Below are 22,839 nucleotides of genomic sequence, written 5' to 3'. Positions count from 1 at the left end.
GCCGACCGGCCATGGAGATCCATAAAGCAGGAGGATCGGACTGCGGAGATATGGCCATTACATGCTCGCCGCACTGTCTGAGCGGCTCTAATTGCCTTAGATAAATATTTATGTAGCACCCCGCCGTTGGCCCAATCTTGTTTTGCGTTAATATGCATCGCTTGTCGCTTAAAACTGCTTAATTGCCCGTCAATTACTTCTGGCTTCACTTTCTATGGGGCTAATTAACAGGTCCTTGCTAATATTAATATTCATTATGCCACCTGTTGAGCGTGTTGTGCTTTTGAGTGCTTTTCGATGTCGCCAAATCGAAAGACTTAGGGCACGAACTTCGTGCAGCGAGGTGGAAAACTTTGGTGCCTACTTTACGGGTGTCTTGGATTTATATGACATTTTGCAATAGCAAAGACACGAACCAACAATCTTGTAAGCAAAGCCTTAAAAATATTACATATTCTGTCCATCTGGCAACGGTTTAAATTACTACTTAAATTATCAACTTAATCATACTTTTTAAGTGTAACTTTTTTAAGTTTTTTTTTTCATTTCTAGTTTTATTTTTTTTATGTTTTTAGCTAGATTACATCCTTCAGTAAACTTGTATCATGATAAAATGTGAACACGCTTTTCTATGAACACTCTTCACACTTTAAGCTGTAATCCATCAATCATCACTCATGTTAACCGATATAATAACTCAATTAACTAAATAGCGTTATATAAAAGCCAGAAATTAAGTCAGTCAATATTTCATTTTGTTCAAATATTTGCAGAAAATGAATTGAGTGCTCAAAAATATGTAGTTGCTAATAAGCAAATCGGCTTATCCACTCTATAATAATTGAGCATAATTGGATATGTCTGGCTTCAGCTTGAGGAATCGTTTTTCAGCCTTTAGGCTACCGAAAAAAAAGGCCAACAAAAACGCCGTCGACAAAATCCGCAATGTCAAGACATGACTTGGACTTCCATTTCAATGTTCGCGATAAAGCCGATGATTAGGCGCGGCACACGCCCCACAATGTGGCCAAAGAAATCTCGGCGGTGGCAGACTCACCCGTCAAATGGCCAATTAATCACAGACCCCCGAAAGCTCAGCCAGAAACGACTCAAAACGAACCCCAATCGACTTTCTTCGCAGACCCATCAATCACTACCTTCTGGGTCTTTAGTGGTAATTGTTTCGGCTAGCTCAAACAAACGGTGGCACACATCTTCTGCATTACGACTATTTATTACAAATTATCATTGATTTTAGGGCTACTTGGGGGGGAAATAATTTAATTAAACACTAGGCTCGTAACTATAGTTTTAGGTGTACGTAAAGCTGCGTCCTCGTAAAGTCGCTGACTAAATGTGTGCTAGCTAATTAAACGCGGTGGTCGTTGACTTCCATGTGGAACTCCCATCATGTGGAACAGCTCTCGCTCAGCGGATGAGGTGTCTCGCCCGGTATTTCGTGGGCAGCAGGGACATGGGATCCGTATTGTTGGGCACCTCTCCGGCCACAGCTCCCACGGGCTGGCTATCCGTAAACTGACCCGTTGGTGCATACGCTCCATACGGATCCGATCGACTGGCCCATCCACCCGACTGCGACTCATACTGATAGCCCTGGCCGGCGAGTTGAGCCTGAGTCTGGGCATTTCCATGGATGTGCAGGTGAATCTCCTTGCTGGGTGGATGGCCACCGCCATGAGCACTCAAACCAGTGGTGCCCCACGACTCCTTGGCATGGGGATTCCAGCCCGGGTAGTTGAAGGACGGCGCCGTGTTCTCATACTGTCCAAAGAGACTGGACTTGAGGGTAATGAACTTTCCCAGAATGGCAATGGCGTTCATCATCACCAGAACCTTGAGCAGGAACAGCGATTTCATGCCAATGGCGACCAGGAAGGCAACCATCGCCGAAAGAACACCAAACTTGAAGATAATGGGTATCAGGGCCATTTGAAGTCGTCGGATTTTGCCGAAGGTACGGCCCTCTGAAAGATACAAAACAAATTGCAGTATAAATAAAATGTATACAAAATAAAATAAAGTTAGCAAATTTTACCATTAAATCTTTATGTTATGTTATGTAAATTAAATGGGTTAATTAATCCTAAAGGCTGAGAAATCATTCATGTGAACTTAATAAAAATTAATGGATTATTCCTCAGTGGAGCCACTGCCCAAAAGAAATTCCGCTGGGTTTATCTCCCTCAACTGCTATAATTTCATCAATAAACAGAGCTGAACACTCAGGTATGCGAAAGTCCAATAAAAAACAATTCGCAAACAACGGAAAAAAAAGCAGCAAAAATATTTTCTCACCGCTTAAAGATGAGCTGTCTTATTTAATAAATAATTTGAGCGGCTCTAGAAAAGATGCGGAAAGTGAAATTACAATCGCCGTCCGGCATATACATACATATATCACAACTCGCAGTCCGAGATGATTTTTTCTCAGCTCTTTGGTGCTAACACTTTTTAGCGGCTTTTTGCTGTTTGCTTAGCGGCCACAGGTTTCATTGAAAACGAAAGTGAGTCAAGTTTCAGGGCTCTGGGAAATCGACTTTGATTTGAAAAGCCGCTAATCATTTGAGCGGCAGATGCAATCAGCCCAAATGAGACGCGCACTGAACTGATATTAGATGACCACACTAATTGCTGTGTCCACAAAGAGAAAAAAGGTCATAGTCTGGCTTACATCAAATGAAAATACGTGTGAAATTGAAATGTCAATTATATCATACCAATCGTAAAATGTTATGACAGCTTTGTAATCTTACATTTTACTGATAGATGTATGAAGAGATTATATAAAATGTGTCATTAAACATAAGCAGTTTCCATTTTACTGTTTAATATGAGCTATTTTAGAAAATGTCTGAATTTACTTTAAAAGTAAGTGGTATTGGTTTCGGTTTTTTTTTCTTGCGGTGTACGGCATTTAAACTGCGTTTTGTTTGGTATTTGCTTTTTTAATCTTTTGCTTTTCTGAGGGGGACTCACCCACTGCTGAGCTGCCGGACGCGGGCTTTCCGTCGTCGCTATCGTCATCGCCGAATAGGCTTTCACCCAGATCGCTGCGAAGCCAGCCCCACAGAGTGCGAACCATGCCCCAGACACTGAGATCTGTGGGATCCGTGGCTGCCTGCACGGCATTGGGGTTCTTGTTACTCGATGCCCCTGCAGCAGCTTCTTTGTCAGCCGCATTCACCGCAGGTTCCTCCTCCTCCTCGTCGTCGTCGTCGTCGTCATCATCTTCACCAGCATCTTCATCGTTTTCCTCCTCAATTGGAGATGCAGCAGCCTCCACCTCGGGCTTTTCCGATGTTTTTTCAACCTTCTTCGTTATCTTGGCACCAAAGGCACTGCTCAGGCAGCAAAAGGCCAACAGAAGCAGCAGCAACGAGTGCCGCGCACTTGAACTCTTGGTGAGAAACTGAAAGTGGAACCAACAGAGAAATTATATCAGTGTGTGCCAGTGTATGTCTCTCATTGTCCGCGTAAAAAGGCCATTTCATCATAGCGAGGTGCGGATGTTGCGTAAACAAAAGACTTAGGAAACGAACCTGTTGCCACCTTGCCGTGTCGTGAAACGCACTTTAGAATCCACTTTGAACCACTTCAACGTCTTGGGTTATAAAATGTTTTATGGCCTCGCCTTCGTGCGAAAGCATTTCCCATTTTAAGCTGAACCCGACTATTGTGTAATCCTACATTTTTAACGCTAAACATATTTTTAAAACTGCCGCTGATAGCAATTTATATGTAAATTTAAAAGGTTGCAAAAAATATGTCGCGTTGTATAAAATAGTGATTTATATACTAACGAAGAGCCGGACAAAGTGAAATTTAAAATGAATATTTTGTTAAACTTTTAGCAATAACTCGTTTAATCATAATTCTTTATGACAAGTTAATATGAGTTTGATGGATTTGTTTCATTTTTTTAAGTTGTTCACTATTAATCTTTTAGTATAGTTCACATTACAACTTTGCTTTACAAAATTTAAAAGCTTAATGGAAATACACAAAAGCTACAACTCATTGAGTATTTAAGCAACCTTCACTTCTACTAAGTGAAATTTGAATATAAACCTATTTTCGAATAAAATATCTTCCCTACGAATACCAAAAAACGAAAAGTCATTGCGCGCGATCTTTCCATTTTCAATTCACCTGCAGAACTTTTAGAAAACAAAAATATAATTGTTTTGCCTAATCACTAAAAGCCCATGGGAATGGAGCTATGTTAGTTCCAAAACAATAACCCAAACAAAAGGTAAACAAATTATGTGGAGCTAACGGTTGGCTTCATTCTCCAAAAGAATATTCGTCAAAACGTTAGCGATGTTTTAATTAACTGGCCCAGAATTTGCATGGCAAAATACAGATGCCAAGAATTTTCGACATATTTTGGTTGTTTTTATAAAGTGTGATTGGTGGCCCTTTTGTTGTGAATGATTCGCTTTTTATTAGTAGGCCAAATGTCTGTGTGCTTTATTGGATTAGAGTCCAACTGTAAAAGGAAATCTATTTTGGCATGGCATTGATTCAAATTTAACTGAGCGAGAAAATTGATTTGAATTTGGTGTGGGTCTTAAGATGCGGGAAAACAAAGAAGAAAGTCTTTCCCCAGTGATGCAACAGTTGAGAAAATGCATTGTTAAGTATCAATTTATTTGTGTACATTGATTTACATAATTTTCCAGTTCGGATTGACAGACTGAACTCGATTTTTCGGCTTAGTTTCACTGCATATTTGTTTTAAACACGATCGCAACCAGTTAATTAACATCTTCTGAGTTGTTTCATCATCAGACCTAAACGTTATCACATCTGACACACTCACTTTCAGGCCATCTTCTCGAATATTATGGGTGAAATTTCATTCGACTTCATCTGGCTTATATGTAAATATTAACCGAAAATATTTGCACTTGCTGAGGGGCAAGATTTCGCCTGGAGTTTCGACGAAATGATGCGCACAACCATCAAATTGTTACCAACTGATGATGAGGTAGATTTAATCCGGTTAAAGGGAATTGGCATAAATCCAAGGAAATGTTTTCACAAATGTATCTCGCGAAATTCGCCCTAATTATTCATTTATCACATTAGTTGAATAATTTGTCAACATTTTGAAATCGTTTCTGTCTGGCTCACGGTTTATTTAACATTGGTAATGAAAACACCGAAATTAGAAGAATTAAATCTAAATGTTATAGACATTATTATACACAGGCACTTTGTTAATACAGCTAAACTTCCTACCTAAACATTTATTGATTATAATTGTAATTAGAGTGGCAATAAATTCCCTGAACTTTCGTTTCACGTGGGTGTAGCAAGCATTTTATGATTTTATTACATATCGTAAACATAAAAACATAAAATCCCAAACTTATCTCTGTGGTAATTACGCATTTGAGGTAGGGCTTTCGTTGTTCATTGCTGAACTTGTCATAATAAAAACTATGAGCTAGTAAAGTTGTAAGTAAAACAACCCATGATGCAATTAAGTGGCACGTGGTAGAGGCAGCCAATTTAGCCATTCGACCATTATCTAATGTCAATATAATGTCGGAGTTCATGGCACGACCAGGTGGCGGAAATGTGAATGTGTGGTATTAAGTTTAGCAGCCAAGTTAATAATAGCACGGGGATCTTGCCAACAATTGAAAACTGGCCCGAATGAAAACACGCCTCAAAAGAAAGTTTGGCTTGAAACTAACCAAACAAACAAGTGATTTTTGTGCCAAGAATTGTCAGCATTTGTCACACTGGCTTTTTGGCCAACATTTTAGACCTTTTGTGATTTGTGTGTATGGTTCCTTTTCTTTTCACATACATAGATCGAGGAAAAGCGATTTGGGACAGTTGATGTGTGCTCAGAATTCCAATGAACAAAATGCACCGCAAAAGCAGATGTATTATATGAAATTTGAAACTTGTGGGGCCTTTTGTATATAATTTTTATTTAGAAAACAGTTACGGAAAGTTCTGACTAACATGAAAAAATATATAAAATATGACTTTATTTTGACTCTATACACACAATGCAGTGGTCGCCCAACATGAAAACTTTATATCCATTTATCTGCCATTTAGATTAATATCTTTTGCATTCTTCTTTGTGAACTCTATGTATGTTTATGTGTTAACTTGAACTTGGCAGCTGCTCTTAATTTTGTACTCACCATAATGAAGTCTGTGACTATTTGATTAGTGCACGTTAATTGCAACACTAGCTGCAGCTGTATCCTTCGTTTTTACTGATTGATTTGGACCACTTTCACGCGAATCTATGGCAGACACGCAGATGTTGGCCAAAAAAGTAAATATACACGAGACTACAGCGGAATTGGCCAAGGAGTGGAGATAGCTGGGAATCGAGTTCGCATGGAAAGCGACTGCAACGCTTGAGATGTGCCCGTTGACTAACAATCTGAGTTGGCCTCGGCCACCAGGTAAGATCCAACGTCTCTGCCGCGGCCAACGTCGCTGCCTCGGACTTTTGGTGGATGCGGACCAGTCTTGGCCAAGTCGGCGCTTCTTCGCGCTGTTTGCTTGGCTACCGACCACCACTAGTTGGCACTCTCACAATGCCGGAGACACACGCTCTCCCAGTTACAATTTCGTTTTCAACACTTTCTTCACAATTTCCCCTAAACGGCGGCAGCAGCCACCAAAAAACTGCAAAGTCAATGTCTCCATCTTGGCTTTATCTGTACGAGTATGTATCTCAGCTCTTTTCTTCCTGCATGGACTGCCTTTATTACGAATTGTCGTGCAATGGCTCAGAGCATGAAAACGGCTTGTGAACGTGACAATACGCACAACTGACGTCACTCAATTGGTAGTACTTGCACCCAGTGCCCTCATACATATGGTATTTGTTTTTAGTAGTGGTATATAGGTTATGAAATTATAGTTTAGTGTTTAATCTTATCTTATTATCTCCACAGAAAGTTAAAAAGGAATTTTAAGAACCATTGGACCTTGATTAAAAGTTATATAAAAAACTATGTTTAGTTAGTTCTTCTATACAACTCGGTGAAAAGTTTTAAAAAAAAGTTTAAACATATAAAATCACATAAAACATACAATATGATACATTTTCTGAATGCAATTACCTTTCCCAAAAAGTGTTGGCCAAAAACGCATTCGGCTAATGAGAGAAAATGCGTTCATTAACAGCAATGGCGTTCTGCTGCATTTAACCCATCAGAAAGTGAATTGCATTGTTTCAAATTAACTAATTGGTAATACAATAATAATTCAACAATTTCCACAAAAGAGCAACTCGAGGCTTTTGGGAGATAAATGGGTTTTTGCGGCTTTCTCGTTTCGTGTTTCGCCTGCATGGTAAGTCGATGCCAAACATTTTTGCCGGCTACCTTTTACAAGCCATCCGTCGCTTTGGGCCGCGTTTCGTGATTCGATTGTCTTGACCCATTTCCCCACTACGCAGTCTCTCTCTCTCCCTCTCTTTCTGTGCGACCCGGTGCCTCTCTTTCTTTTACGCACCTAACCCATTCACATTCCCCAAAGATCATCGCATCTGTCTCAAGCGATTTGCATGATAATGTCGCATACATTGGGTTCAAGTTCTAATTCTATTCGAAGAACCCTTTCATATCGCATCGAAATGTTTTGATTTGTGGCCAATAATTGTCACAGTTCTGTGAGGAAATTACAGTTAACCAGAACATTCACTACGCCTGTTGCTCCAGAAATGCAACACAGACAAGATTTTATAGACAGGTGGTCATTTAACGATCTTACACTTTATTAGCATTACATCAAATGGAGTTGCCACATATCGCTTACATAAACAATGCAGGTTCATTGCTCTGGGTGGCGGTGCAGTATAATCCAAAGGTTTGTCCAAATCATTACATAATACCAGGCAACTGGAACTAGCGATTGTCTGTGAAAACCGTTAAGTACATACATACCAGTAGTACCAGTACCAGTAACATGAACATGAGTTCAGGTTCAGGTTCAGTCGAAAGGTTGAGCTCTGGGTTCAGGTTTGCTGGCTCGTTGGGTTTGCTCTATGACAGTGACCTGCTCTATGATAAAGACCCCACCGGAATTCTATATCAAAAGCGTATAGTTCCATTCAAGCAGCATGGTAATCCTAACGGTTCTCACACCTTTCGGCTTTTGGAGAGCTCCACATTCTGGATTATCAATATTTTTTGGTGGTTTGCATTTCAACAAGGGACTCATATTTCCCAGACACCTTTCATTCTCCCCAAGCAATTAGCTATCTTAAGTGACACGATTACGTTTCAGATTTCCCTTTTAAAGGGCTTTATTCTTTGATTTGTCATTCGAGGGAGAGACTTCGCACCATTTGCCTATCTTAACTGACCAATTGTAACTTACGAGACATTTTTATAGACTGAATAATAAAATAGTATCTTGCTAAGATCGAAACATTTTTTAGCTGTAATTAGCTTAGCAATTGTTTTTTGAATCTAGTTAACACTAGATCGTTACTAGTGATAATGAATGCAATTTGGAATCAGAGCATTTTGTTTTTAAATGCAATAATTACTTCTAATTGATGGTTTGTTTTTCCCATGAAAATACATTAAAATCAGTTGTTTTTTATAACAAAATAAATATTTTATTTGCATTGGCTGAACATCTTAACAATTGAAAAACACTGATTTAAGGACTACTTCTTGCCCATTCTCGTCCCATAAACATTCGCATAGTAGCTCTGCCAATTGGAATTGCTCAACGTGGCGTATGGATTGTAGTAGTTGGTGTTGTAGTACGTGGGATACAGATATTGGCCGATGACATAGGGCCAGATCCTAATCTGCGTATTGGAATAGGGACTCGGTGTCGTATACGTGCTGTAATAGTAGGGATACGGCGTTGTCTGGTAGTAATAGTTGTTCAAGCTGGAGAACGTGGGACTCGCCGTGTAGTAGGGGTTGTATTGTGTATAGTATTGCGCAGAACCCAGCTAAAAATTATTAAAAATATATTAAATGACAGAAATTATTAGTTACTTTATGCAGGACTTACCGCCAGCAGCACTGTAAAGAGCAGCAGTGAAAAATAGCTCATGTAGTGTGACATTTTGATAGAGAATCGTTTCCAAACTGAATGCTCTGAAATCGGTCCAATCCAATTTATAAAAATTTGACGCGAGAGGCGACAATTTTACGCCCCGCTGACAGATGCCAATTTTCGCAATTAAATAAGCCTTTTTTTTTTTTGGTTGGCCAGCACTTTCGTCATTGAACTTGACTCATCCGGGTTACGTGCGGTACCAGCAACCGAAATTCTATGGGGTTGTTTACCCACAGATATATCTACATAGATATTACCAGATGGTATGGTATGGTATGGTGGATTCCCGTGACGTGTGCAACAACAACGTTAAACGTATTGAAATTACCGAAAATTATGAAAACATTTTGTTAAGTCAATTAATTGGGCAAGCATTAGCGTAGCAATTTGATTTGTTTTTATTATTTCGTTTTAAGATTGCTTACAAATACGAAGGATTATTTGTAAATTATACAATAATGTGGCGGACCCATCCGAGTTTGTTCCGGGTGTATCGAATGGAAATTTCTAGTTATAGAATGGATTTGAAATTTGAATGGAAATGGAAATGGAACTGGGAACCATCTCTATATACAGTATATACACACAACACGACTCCTGTCGCACGACTCAATTAATTAGACTACAATACAAAAGTACAAAACGAAACTCAACAAAATCGTCAACAAGGCGCTTAAATTATATTATCTCATTTGGATGGAATTTTACTGATTTTCACACTTTTTTCCTTTTTTTCTATTTTTCTTCTTTTCAGTTACAATTACTCATCGTTTTTGCATACGGCGTTTAATTTAATTAGTTTGTTTTTGCATTTGGAGACACAATAAATATTTAATTAAGTGCAAATCGTTCAGTAATCCTCGTCGTCTTCATCTGGCGGATCTGTGGCATAGGTCAGTTCGTTCAGGTAGAACCATTTCTAGGGTATGAGATAGCTCATCAATATGGGTTCTTACATAGAGGGGTATCACGTATGGCAAAACTCACGGGTGACTCTGTGCAGTTAAAGTTGTAGTCCCAATCACAGATTCTGTACTCCTGGTTAAAGCTCGTCTCATTGGCGCACAGATGGGGAATGCGATTGCCCTCCTCGTCGCACATGTGAAAGATCTATTAAATTGGGTTAAGATGTTTATATCAATATATAGTATACTTTCAGGCTATGGTAAAACTCTTTTAAAGCTCGAATTAAGCTTCTTTTTTCTTGAGAGAGAGCGAGGGAATTTCCCATTTTCTCACCTGGCAATTGTACTCCATGTCGGCATAGAAGCCCACCGAACGCCTCTTGCAATCGAATGAGAATGTTATATTATCTAAATTCGTCCATTCCTTCGTCTTGTGATTTTGAAATACTGGACTGGCAGGCTCTTGGCCCTGAACAGCAATGGCGGCCAGCAAAATAGGACCTGTAAATGCCCAAATATATACTGAATATTTAACATTATAAATATTTAAAGAGTTAACTCCCTTATATAGCCAAAAAGTACTTGCAAATTCAAGTCGACTTATTGTTTTTTGCACCTGCAATTCCCCCAGTTGGCCAGCCAGGTGTGTTGCCTGCTGTTTCGCTGCTCTTCCTTCTTCTTCGCCCACATTGACCATGGCCAATTTCTTAAGTTATTTGGCTCACGCATGGCCCAAACACTTCGAGTGGGCCAAAATACGAAAAAAAAAAAACAAAACAATGACCGATGACAGACGGTTAGCGTTAACCGAGTGGCTTAATCGACGCACTTAGCATTTAATTTGTGTCTCCGTTTCGTTTCGTCTCGACTTGACTGGAAATTGAAGTCTTTATTGAGGCCACTACTCACCTAGTAAAACGCCGGAAAGCCATAAAATTCTATAACTGTAAACCATTTTTGTGGCGTTGGACATTTTGGCGTGGATTTTGTTTTTGTTTTTTGTTGTTGTTGTTCTTTTTCCTGACCACTCGACCGCTGTCCGCTCCGTTTTGATATCACGCTGAAAATCCAAATCACGATCGTCTCTCTCTCTCTCTCTGTCTCACACACACGCCCTCTCGCTCGCTCTTGTGGCCTCTTGCTACGCGTCCATTTAGCTGGCTCTGTTTTCAATTAGGAAGCGTGTCTTCGGTTTATGGCCGGCACATGGCTAAAACGGGGAGCTGGCTTGGAGAAGAAAACAAAATCAGTCGGAATGGAAGTGAGCTACAATTTGTTGAATTGGGCTATTTTACATTATCCAACGGGGGTTAAATAATCAATATATTTTTGGACTGTAATAAACTCCAGTAAGGGTAGATTTTGGTAATATATATCTAAATAATTATAATATAGATATTTGGCAACTACATTGCCACTTCATTTAACGCCTTAAATAAACTATTTACTTCCTGAATCGCTTGTAGAAGAATATAGTAAAATATCAAGTCACACACTAGTTATGAAATTCTGTAAACAAAATGCCAAACTTGGCCATATCTTTTCCCAGCCTCATCAACAGGTTGAAGTGGGCTTTCGAGTCATTACCAAACCAACCAGACGAGGCTTAGACGCAATTTACATGCCAAACCCACGCGGCCAAGACTTTGGCCTGACTCATCATCATAATCTTCAGCCGGATGTTTTGCAGCCATCATCTCGGCTAATTGATTTTCTTTAATATGCAACTGACAGCAGTTGAAACCACATCGAAAAACTGGAAATAACTCCAAAAATGAGTAATCCGCACCTTGTTTGGGCCAACAGGATATCGACAATCGCTGACCCACTTTGCTGTCATTCAAAATTCTTTTCTATGCCTTCAACGAAATTGAAAGCATATTTAGCTCATAATACATAAATGCCACATCAATCATACGTTGCCAAATTAACAGAGCGCATTTCAAATGATTTAAACACCAATCAAAAGACAATCAGTCAATGGCAGCTTCAATCGACAATAAGAATCTACTTATGCAAAAACTTGTTTACTCTTTTCCTTTTCCAGCGAAGTGAGTGATTTATTTTGGAATTTGTATGGCGCTGATTGTGAAAAAAAGGCCATGTTCGACCTTGGGGGCTCAATTAAATTGTCAACCCTTTCGGATTGAGGCGATTCCCTTGGTTAATCCAACTCTTTCACTTGGCCGCCATGTAAATCCTTGACATTTTATCGCAATTTATGGCCGCCAGATGCGTAGCTGCTGTGTCGATGGGCAAAAAGGCCACAAAAGATCCCCAGAGCCAGACGATATAATCGTAAATTGTCTTTATCTCCGCCGCCCGCGCAACTAATTTTCAGCGCCAGGAGCGCCATGGATGCCCGATGCCCGACTGCATCAAAAATGAATGATATGCAACATTTTAGCCATCTCTCTAAAGTCTCTCGTGGGTCCGTGATGAAGTGAAGGCAGTCCAAAGGCGACGTAAAAGGTCATCAGTGCCAGGCGCAGCAGAAAGCCATCTTCACGCAAAACTGGTAAAAATTTTCATGGATCGCGTGGTTAAGTGGTTGCTGGGAAAGGGGAAAAGGGGAAAGGGGGGGCTATCGGGCGGCCCTGGATGAGCGTCTGCGAACAAAGAGGCGCCTCCAAGATGACACAGCAGCCATCCAGCTGTCCCGTTCCACGTCCATTTGGGCAGCCCGTCGTCTTTCAGCGTCTTGGCGATGGCGCCTGTGACAATTGGTCAAAACCCCTCTTCCCTCTCTCTCTTGACTGTTTCCGCAAAATGCTTGGACAGTTTTCGAGGGTTTGGGCTAATGGGAAAACACTCGAGCAGCTCCAAATGACGCCCACAAATCCTTAAGAGGCTTTGGCGTAGTAATTAATTTTAACGGATTTTAAACAACTTTTTGTTTGGGGTTTTGGGTAATTGATAGTAGGATGCCAATGCACTTACAGTGGCTTAATTTGTAGGAATAGGTTTGGTAATAGCTTTTAAAATGAATGTTGTACAGATTTAAATTTCAAATTTAAAGGATATTAATATATGTATATATAAAGCCACACTATTGCAAATTTGAAGGATGTTACATAGATATAACACCACAATTTCGCCAATTTGAAGGATGTTAATATAGATATATAACAAAACTTTTGCCAATTTAAAGGATGTTTATATAGATATATAACCAAACTTTTGCCAATTTAAAGGATGTTAATATAGATATATAACCACACTTTAGCCAATTTAAAGGATGTTAATATAGATATATAATATAACAAAACTTTTGCCAATTTGAAGGATATTAACTATCATAACTGGCTGCTGCTTTGAAAAGCAGAAAACTTTGCTGATTCAGAAACATTATCAAGGGCATTTAGCATTCGTTGATGACTGGTCCAAATGAGGAAGATCCCTCACTCTGGGTATTCCCCCGACATTCATGGCATCCTCACTTTTGACATTTTCTGACGAGCGTGAGAAGCAACTCGATGCCTCAATACTAGAGACTATAGACCATAGACCATGGACCATAGTTGCTAGACTCTGAGCTGTAGAGAGCCCATCTGGCTTGGTCCATCAATACCAATTGGCGGTGGCTGCTTGACTCTGTGGCCGCGTTCTGCTGGCCACCAAATTCCGCGAATGCAACTGGCTAGCACAATACTTGGATACTTGGATACTTGTGAGCCATCTGCATGCCACGAACATGTGTGGCATTCATTTTGAAAACACACATTTTGAAAGTGCCATTTTACATTTTATGTTCGGGCTTTTGTGGTCGTTTGTTTATTGGGTTTTTGGTTTTTGGGTTTTTAATTTTTGGTTTTGGCTTTTTGGGTTTGGGTTTTTAGTTTTTGTTTTTGCTTTTGCTTTTTGGGTTTTTGGTGGACTCTCGTTGATTGGGTTTGTGGCTAATTCGGAAGTTTGTTGGCGTTGCCTTGCGAAACATCGCACTAATTTGTTAATTTCTGACGCGTAACCGAAGGCACAATGTTTTATGGCATTTTGGCGCTGTAAATTTATGCAAATTTATCAAATTATATTGTTTCTGGATGAAGCAACGGAATGAAGGCAAAGAAAGTGCTGCCCTTGAGTTTAGTTAGGTTTATGTTAGACTTTACTCCTGCTGCATAATGCATAAAAAAATATGGATAGAAAATTATATTTTTATTTAACCAGGAAATCCTTTTCTTAATTGTATTGAATAAAGCATCGCATACTGGTTAGATAAATATTTTGATTGATAATTTAGCAATAAAAAAAGTTAACAGGGCCGAGAGGAGGCAATTTGAGACTTATCTGCGTTATTTTTTTCTGCTTCAGCATGTGCAACAAAGTAAGGTGAATAGGCAAGAAAAGTAAAATGGAAAAGCGGGGAAAATTATTTCACGTACTTGTGCACCACACATGCATGTGTGTGTGTGTGTGTGTGTGCAGCAGCGGAAGCGTCGCTAATTGGCGGAACTGCCGCTCAGCAGCAGCAGCAACAATGGCTGGAAAAATAAAAAGCGGCAGAAATATGTTGAAACCCGGCGATGACGACACCTGAGATGGCTTATTGCCACCAACACCACCACCACGCCCCTCACCGCCCTGTTTCTCCGGAACCGATTGGATGGGATCGGATCTCCAGTCTTCAGTCTCGGATCTCTGATCTCGGATCTCGGATAGATGGCCAGCACTTGCATAACCGGGCGGCAAACATGGCCTAATCATCCCATCCGACTCCCAAGTAGCGGTTAGCCAAATTGATTAGGCCGACAGCGTTGACACTTCAAACTTGGACTTTTGCACACATTTCGCATTCGGAAAAGCACGGCGAAACACAGCGAACAAATGACAACGATAAATGGATGCCGTTTAATTGAGCCGCGATCCAAATGAAAAACCCGCTTGACCACCCAACACCCCCCCTGGAATACCCGCCCACTTCCGCCCCCTTTCACCCCTCTGCCGATCCAGACAACGACGATTATTGGCCTTGAAAATTCGGTACGCAGAAATGCGCTTAATGCGAAAAATCAATATTGCTAAAAACACAAAACATACACACACACACACACCACACACGGAGCAGCAAAACAGCAAGAAAAAAAATAAAACCAAAAAGAGCTGACAAGTTGATCGCTCGGCTCAGTAAAACCGGCTCAAACTTGGACTTGTACTAAAACGAAGCAATCGAAGCTAACTTAAAACTCTACAGCTACACCAAAGCCCACAAATTTAACATAAATTGCTAAAAACACATTTAAACGTCCCTAACGTGTTTGAAAATGATAGAGAAATTACCAGGGAAAATTAATGGAGAAATCTTTAATTATATATCCAAATGCATATTTACATTTGCACACAACGAAAACACCATTTTGGCGGGCTTTATGAACATTTAAAATATAAAAGCCTTTGGGGCTTTAAATATGAAACTAAAAAATACGATACAGTCAGATTATAGACATCATCAAATTGATTGAAATCTGTAAACACCAAGCCATTTATATTCAAATGATATAAATGCAATAAATGAAACTAATAAAAAAGCTAAAGTAACATCCATGATTTACATGTAAAAGCACGATTATAAATATTTTAATGTAACCATTATAGAGTAATTTAAAATTTAATAAATGTATAAATTGAAGTTAAACCCATCTTTAAAGCTGATACAGAGTGGCACCATTCATGATGCGATTATATTCCTTCCGAAAACACATAACATTTTTAAACATTTGAATCCAATTGATTTCTGTCCGACGTCATAATTAAGTTAAGCAATAAAAAGCTTGACAGCTTATGACCATATTTTGATGGTTTATTTTTTATTTACACCAACATATAAGTTTAAGGAAACAGTTCGATGCAAACGATAAATAATGAATTTATAGATCTATTAAATTGGAAATACCGCCTGGCAAGGAGGGGAAATTAAATTTCAATGCGCAAGTTTAAAGAAAGTGAAGTGACAACTCGTTTGGCAGTGGGAAAATATAAGCCAATTAATTACTCCATTTTAATTTGTTGTTTAGGTAAGCAACCATAATTCAATGGACATTGGATACCAATTAAATGGGAAACATTTATAATGAATGGTTCAGGTTTTTATCTCACAAACAGTAGCATGAAAAGAACATTGAGTTATTGAGTATTAGTAGCAAAGCCTTCCAACGGCAGCGGCAATCAATGAATAGATTTTTTAAATAAAATCCCATTGTTAACCCTACAGCATTTGCGTTGAGGAAGTAGCGGTGGGCAGCTGGAAAGCGGCCTTAAAAGGTCGCACGAAACTAATAATTAATTAAAATTCCATTAAACGCGGCGAGAAGAAGCATTGATCAATCACACAATGCCAATTCAGTGATTTAAATGCCATCAGCAGCTGCCAGAAAAGAAAAGATCGATCGGCTACCGATTGCACATACAGATGTACCCATGTATGATGGACCAGCAAGTATGGGTCTTTCGATCCCAAGACGATGTCCATCCGTCATTAACATATCAGCTTTTGTGCTTCGCCAGAAATAACAATCGTTACAAGGGCAAAACCGCCATCACCACCGGCTGATGATGCCGATGAAATATTTCGGTTATCTGCCCAGATACCAGATACCAGATACTCAGATACGCTGACTTTAAGCTGATATTTTTAGATTCGCCACGGTAACATCTCATTGAAGTTGCCCTTCCTCACTTCATAGATCTGACAACCCTCGACAAGCCAAAGATCGCAACTCATCCAATTTGTAGTGCGAACTCGCCCTGTGGCTGTCTTCAAAGTGCGGATTAGGCCTGCATCCCAAAGATACAAAGATACACAGATACAGCGATACAAAGATACAAGACCACGAAAACCATCAAAAGCATTAGACATTGATGTTGCCACGGAAACCAACTATTCGCAAAGGCTACAGCATTTTTATTTTTATTTCGATTTGTACATTTTTCTATTTCGCAATCTTGTATTAAATCTTAAGCCTTAAACTTGTCCGACTTGTTGGCTTTTTTGCAAGAAAAGGTGTGATATTGAGATCAAAATGTGTTCGTCAGCGCGGGGAACTTTCAAGCCTGCCATTGATTCTTGTTAATATTAGTCACATACTATTTACAAAACTAAGCAAGGATATCAATGACTAAGAGGCTTAACGACTTCCAAGAAATCTTGTGAGAATTAAGTTAATCTACTTCTAGTTTCCGTCTACTAATACCAAATTTACTAACTCGTGATATTTTTGTTGCTTTGCTTCTGGAAATTTGTATGTATTTATGATATCGGAAGTGTTTGCAATGTAGAACACATAATTTTATGAAACCCAAGTCTTTAAAAGCCTGTCTGTTTTTAAGATTGATCTTTTTTGGATAGCCCAATTTATTTTAATTTTGTTGCATAACAAGTTCCATTGCTCTGCACATTTTAGCACCAAATTTATGATCGTACACTTTAAAATCTTTCCGCGACAACCATAAAGGCACTGTGACGCAAAACGGTCAATCCATAATTTAAACGAATTAGTTAACATAAATTAAATAATTTATTTTGTGCGATTATATATAACACTGTCTCGTCTGCCGAAAAAATGAATGTGTTCTCGAAGCAACTTCACTTGGCATTTGATCGCTATTGGTCGATTGGTCGATTCGACACCCAATTCTCTGCTCGATTCTGGTTTGATTTCTCAATTGCGAATGTAAGCCGAACCGGTTGAAGCGAAACCCTTTTGGTCGAGTTCAAGGCTCGCCACGTGTCGTATACGTGATGTGCCGGCACTTGGGCAAATCCAAGCCCATTTCAATCCAATCCAAACCACACGTTGCATTAAGCACTTTTCACACAATTAAACAGCAGCAGCACTCAGGCATTTAGCCATTCAGCCATTCAGCCAGCGGGCAACATTAACTAACTAACTTGTAATGTGGCAGCAATAAATTTTATGTAAATCGCCGCTTTTTTTTGTGCAGTTTAAGTCGCATTGCAGCCACACAAGAAAACGGTACGGAGCTAAACAATGCAAATAAATTACGGCTGCGGGTACGGATACTTTGTAAGCTGATGTGCAATTGAACGCAGAGATGTACACACATGTACATATGTATATGTTTGCAAAAAAAAAGAGCTAAATAAATACAAAAAACACCCGCCATCGCAAACACAGATACTCGGTGAAAAAAAATGTGGAGATTTTCCAAGAATTCGCTGCATGGCTGCACTTGAAACTTCTTCTTGAATTTGTTCCTTTAATTAAATAAGAGACTTTTAAAGAAGTTTTTCTAAATATTTAAGTCAGCTTTTTACAAAATAATATTGTATATTTTATTTCAGAAATTTTTAAGTTAAAAGTAAATCCTTCAGAAACTTAAAGCTTCAACGTAAAATCCATTTGCTTGGCCTACTTCCGACTACTTGGAATATTAACTAGGTATTCTTCTGAGTGTAAAATAAGCGGGTGGCTGCTGTGACTCTCAATCTCGATCCACTCTCAGCTGCTGCGGCTGTTGCATTTAACCTGCACCACCGACAACAACAACAACAACCACAATCGCAGGCAACAAGTTATTTTTGTCCAAGTCATCGATTGCATGGCAGCTTTTGGCTTCGTCTTGGCTCTGAACGGAAAATGCAAGTGACTCCATTGGATTGTTTTTTTATACAATTTACCGAAGAATTTATACATTCCTACACCCAACGCAAAAAAAAATATAAAAGCAAACTTCAAAACCAGCTAGACAAAACAGAACTTGCTAATTGAAAAAAATGTTTGGAAATTATAAAAATGCAAATTTGCATAAAATTAACACTAATTAGTGTTATCGAATAACAAGTTTATTTTGGCCATAAGGCCAGACTAACAAATTTCCCAAAAAGGTTTAATAAAATCAACTAAAATATTGGTTAGCGTTCCAATTTGCCTAAAAGTAGTAAAGTTATGGCTGCTTATTTATAGTAGTCCATTTGTTTATGATACTGTTTGGATAGTTTGGATATAGCTTAAACTTATAGAACGCAAGTTAAATAAAAATAGATATAAAGTTATATTTAAATTAATAAATATTTTGAAATAATATGGCTGCTTAGAGTTTTATTTATTGCTTAGGATTGTTTTGACAAGCAAACATAAATTCTAGCAAATAATTTAAGCAAATGAATGCGATAACTCATAAGCATTTTTAAACGTGGTGCTTAATATGTGTAAATGGGAAAATATATTATATATATAATATTATTTTTCCCCGCTATTTAAGCAATCATACGATAGCTAGCCTCCCGCTGAGCAACTCGTTTACTTGTTCTTTTGCATATTCATGTGGCACATGTGTTGGCTATTCACCGCACCATTGTTATTTGAATGGCAAAGTTTAAGGTATTAGCCCGAACTGAAAAATCCACTCAAACACCTCGTAATGATCGCCGCTTACGCAAAGTGCTCCGATTTGTGACAGATTTTGGTGTTTTTGGTAGGCATTGAATTATGCTAATGGCGCCGATAGCGATATTGTAGTAGTGTATCATTATGTGCGTGGCCCGCAGATCGTTGATCGTTATGTAAGTGTTGTAAGTTCGAATTTGGAGCACACATGCATTATATAAGTGCGTTTTGCAGGCTGCACTTTTGCCGAGGGCCTACCTTGATTCAGAGCTGAGTATCCAAATATCCGAAATACGAAGTCCGAATTAAATTCCGAATTAAATGCGAGAAATCCCAAATCACTGAGGCACTGCAAACGACTTTCTTGCCAAATCTCGAGGCTGGCTGGCTTAATTATTTTTAAAAACGCATTTGCATAAGATTTTCTCGCTGGGCATGCGTATGTATATACAGAGATATTATTTTAATTTTGGCGTTGATACTTTATGTAATGAACACTGGAAAAACTATTGCTATTACGATGGCGGATTGCTATGGCTATTTCACCAGCCAGAAAACGGCAACAAAATATATTTTATATATATATATATATATATGTATATATATAAATATAGCTCTTTCTTCACACGCACACACACTGAAAGTCGCGGCACAGCTCAAATCGAATCGCGTATCCGTCGGATGCAAAGATACAAAGCCAAAGCTAAAAGACAAAGCAACAACCGTTCGCTCAAGCGCCCGTTGAACGAATAAAACGGCCCAAAGACTTGGGCCCAAACACTTGACTTGGTCCGCAAAAAAGCCAGGCCAAAACAAAGCCAAACAAAGTCAGTAAAGTCACAAAAGTCAGCAAAGTCAGAAGAAACTGTGCAAAGGCAGGCGCGAAATGAAAAGTGTTTCGTTTGGAATTGTCTTTACTTGTTTGCCGTGGCTGTTTTGGCCAATGCATTTGTGTTGGCCTCGTTAGCTTACGGTTCGTTTTTTTTTTGTTTTTTTGGCCTGGAGACGTGAAAACGTTTGCAAAGTCGGCGCTCAACTGGTTCGCAGGCCGCCGCTCAAATTGGTTTTATACGCGGATCGGATCGCATCGCATCGCAACGGTATGGTATGGTATATGGTATGGTATGAATCGCTCTCGTGCGGAGCGCAATTGTATCTCAGAGATACATCCGCTGCATTCGCAATGGCCAAAAGAGATGGCCATTGAGGTAGGTTTACTTCGTTGCAGACTCCGCCAAGTGTGGTGGACTCTCGGCTTTCGGTAGTTTGCTGGTGTCAACTGGTTCCATTTCGGAGAATAGAGCTCCAGTTTCGAATTGATTATTAGAGCATTATGGCCCATTCAAAATTCAGGCTCTTCATCTCGATATTCATGGCAGGCAAATGGTCGAATACTGATTAGCCAGTTTCATCTGCCGAGTATGTGACGCTCTGAACTACCAGTTCTGGATAGAACAGTCTATTCATCTCCTTCCTATAACATGCATATGTACCCTATCTATGGGTACTTCTGTTTAATAGAATAACTTCTTTTGTTAGATATAACTTTAGTTATTTAGATATGGTATTAAATTCACCAAGGAATATTGCAGTTTTTCTATACCCAGTCGAAAAAGGTATTTCAAGCCTGTTCTCAAATTGATTTGATTTTAATGGATATCAAATATCAAAAAGTCATCTAATTCCTATTGCAGATTTTTAGGTGATAAACTTAAGTGTATGCTAGGTCTCGAGTTGTCCGCCCCAGCTGTCCTTCCTTTCACGTTTTTAATTAACATAATTAAAATAAAATAAAGGCGAGCAATGGCCAAAACACCAGTGTATAAAATGAAATTAGCATGAGAACAACTTTTAGTTTTATTCATTTCTCTTTTTAGGTAATTTTGTGTGTGTGTTTTTTTTTGTTTGTGGTTTCATTTTAGGGGGATCTTCTGTGTGAGCGTTGCTGTTTAATTTGGATTTTTGTGGTTTTGTTATTTGGCTATGCTAACTGCCAACTTTGCGTCAAGTTCATCAAACACGTCTGATTAGGAGCCCGCCCGCCTCGAGTGGCAACTGGTAACTGGTTGAGTTACCAGCCCCCGAGTATTTGGGGGTTTTTGGCCAAGCCAGAGAGTCTGTTCATTTGAATGCCAAAGGCATCGCATCGCACACAGAGTGCTCTTTTCACATTTGCCGTTGGTTGGCTTTTGGCTCTAAAAGGCAATTTATGATGAGCGCGAACAACGAATTTATGACCGCCGGTGGATCCACAGCCGACACGGAATCAGACACCGGACTCCGACAACGACCCACCGGCCGTTTTGATGCGAAACTGCCTGGGCTTAAATGTCAAACTAATTTAGCCAAGACACTCCATAAAAACTGGATTAATTAAAGGCGCAACGGCAGCCGCGGTCAAATTGAAGCTATTGATTGCGATCAGCTCGCAAGTTATAAACATATCTCTATCCCGATCCACACGAAAGCAAAGGCTCCCCCCAAAAGCCCAATTCACGAACCGGATGACTGATTGATTAGCTAATTAAATGACTTATTGAGCACCCACTTGATGGACTATCAGCCAGATGTATGTATACAACTTGGCTGATGGAGCGAGATTAACGTGACGGCACTGGCAGCTCTGGGATTTTTATTGTAGTTCAAGGGCAACAGAGGTGATTAAATCGAATACAGAAGTTAATTCAATACTGTAAAATGCTTTAAAATATATTTTTAAGATTACACTTTAAGTAGCCATTAGTGGGTGATCGCCTTTAATGGCTCAGGTGTGAATCACTTATAAAGAACTTTTCAAGTGGCCTCACTTTATGGAGTTTTACAGACATGCCTCAGAAATTAGTATCTTAATAACACACTTTAACTTGGGGAGCAAGGTATCTTTATGAGAAATACCTAAGAGATCTAATAATAGACTGCGTAGACTAGTTGATTGATTATCTTATTGGCGCTTATTGGCCGACATTTGTCATTCTATTGGCGTCGGCTGGCTATGTAGATTTCTCGATTGCCTGGTAATTAGCAGACTTTGCTTATGTAATTACTTCAAATATTTTAATTAACAAGTGGCAACTAGCAGGGCGTATGCGCAATATCGTATCTCTTACCAGCTGCACTTGGTCAATTAAAGTCGAGTGCTCCGCAACACAAGTTGGCACATTTCCCATATGCGATCGCCAGTGAAACCCGAAAAGGAAAGGAAAGGTGTTGACCTTGTCAGCTGTGGCCAACACGCACCGCGATCGCAGCAAAAGACACATGTCTGGTCTTACCCGGTTTACCTTCCCCCAATGAAAACAAAAGATAATGCAAATATGTCTGAAAACCCTTCGGAAGATCAGAAGCCGGTCTTAAGCAGCCTGAAAAAGTGAAAGTTAAGCCATGCTTTACTTCGTCCCTAAATCATTTCATTTCAAGTTCAAGGTTGCACTTGGTCACTGGTATTTAAGCATTTTCACATTCAAAATTGATATATACATACATATATTGTTTGTGGCCCG

General features: G+C 39.3%; 3 protein-coding genes across 6 annotated transcripts; all 3 read right to left on the bottom strand.

Annotated features, from left to right (window-relative positions):
* Window positions 1-1,428: 1,428 nt before the first annotated feature.
* Window positions 1,429-7,982, bottom strand: LOC120447629. The gene is made up of 3 exons (XM_039629128.1): window positions 7,953-7,982; window positions 2,998-3,430; window positions 1,429-1,985 (listed from the first exon to the last, which is right to left on the bottom strand). The coding sequence occupies exons 1-3, from the start codon at window positions 7,980-7,982 to the stop codon at window positions 1,429-1,431; spliced, it is 1,020 nt and encodes a 339-aa protein (XP_039485062.1).
* Window positions 7,983-8,652: 670 nt separating this feature from the next.
* On the bottom strand, window positions 8,653-9,110 carry LOC120449225. Its single transcript, XM_039631597.1, has 2 exons — window positions 9,043-9,110; window positions 8,653-8,980 (listed from the first exon to the last, which is right to left on the bottom strand). Exons 1-2 carry the CDS (start codon window positions 9,094-9,096, stop codon window positions 8,684-8,686), a joined length of 351 nt encoding a protein of 116 aa, XP_039487531.1. The 5' UTR covers window positions 9,097-9,110; the 3' UTR covers window positions 8,653-8,683.
* A 360-nt stretch (window positions 9,111-9,470) lies between these two features.
* On the bottom strand, window positions 9,471-20,334 carry LOC120450004. Of its 4 annotated transcripts, XM_039632716.2 has the most exons (6): window positions 19,972-20,285; window positions 19,598-19,836; window positions 10,905-11,222; window positions 10,330-10,496; window positions 10,078-10,200; window positions 9,471-10,009 (listed from the first exon to the last, which is right to left on the bottom strand). In XM_039632716.2, the coding sequence occupies exons 3-6, from the start codon at window positions 10,966-10,968 to the stop codon at window positions 9,941-9,943; spliced, it is 423 nt and encodes a 140-aa protein (XP_039488650.1). In that variant the 5' UTR covers window positions 10,969-11,222; window positions 19,598-19,836; window positions 19,972-20,285; the 3' UTR covers window positions 9,471-9,940. The 4 variants fall into 4 exon arrangements, with proteins under 4 accessions (XP_039488650.1, XP_039488652.1, XP_039488651.1 ...); XM_039632718.1 differs by lacking the exons at window positions 19,598-19,836; window positions 19,972-20,285 and adding an exon at window positions 20,312-20,334 and having other exon boundaries at window positions 10,905-11,218; XM_039632717.2 differs by having other exon boundaries at window positions 10,905-11,218; window positions 19,598-20,285.
* Window positions 20,335-22,839: the final 2,505 nt, after the last annotated feature.

This window comes from Drosophila santomea, chromosome 3L (assembly GCF_016746245.2).
Source record: "Drosophila santomea strain STO CAGO 1482 chromosome 3L, Prin_Dsan_1.1, whole genome shotgun sequence".
NCBI classification, from domain to species: domain Eukaryota; kingdom Metazoa; phylum Arthropoda; class Insecta; order Diptera; family Drosophilidae; genus Drosophila; species Drosophila santomea.
Note: the sequence above shows the minus strand (reverse complement) of the source record. Positions and strands in the feature narration are given on the sequence as shown.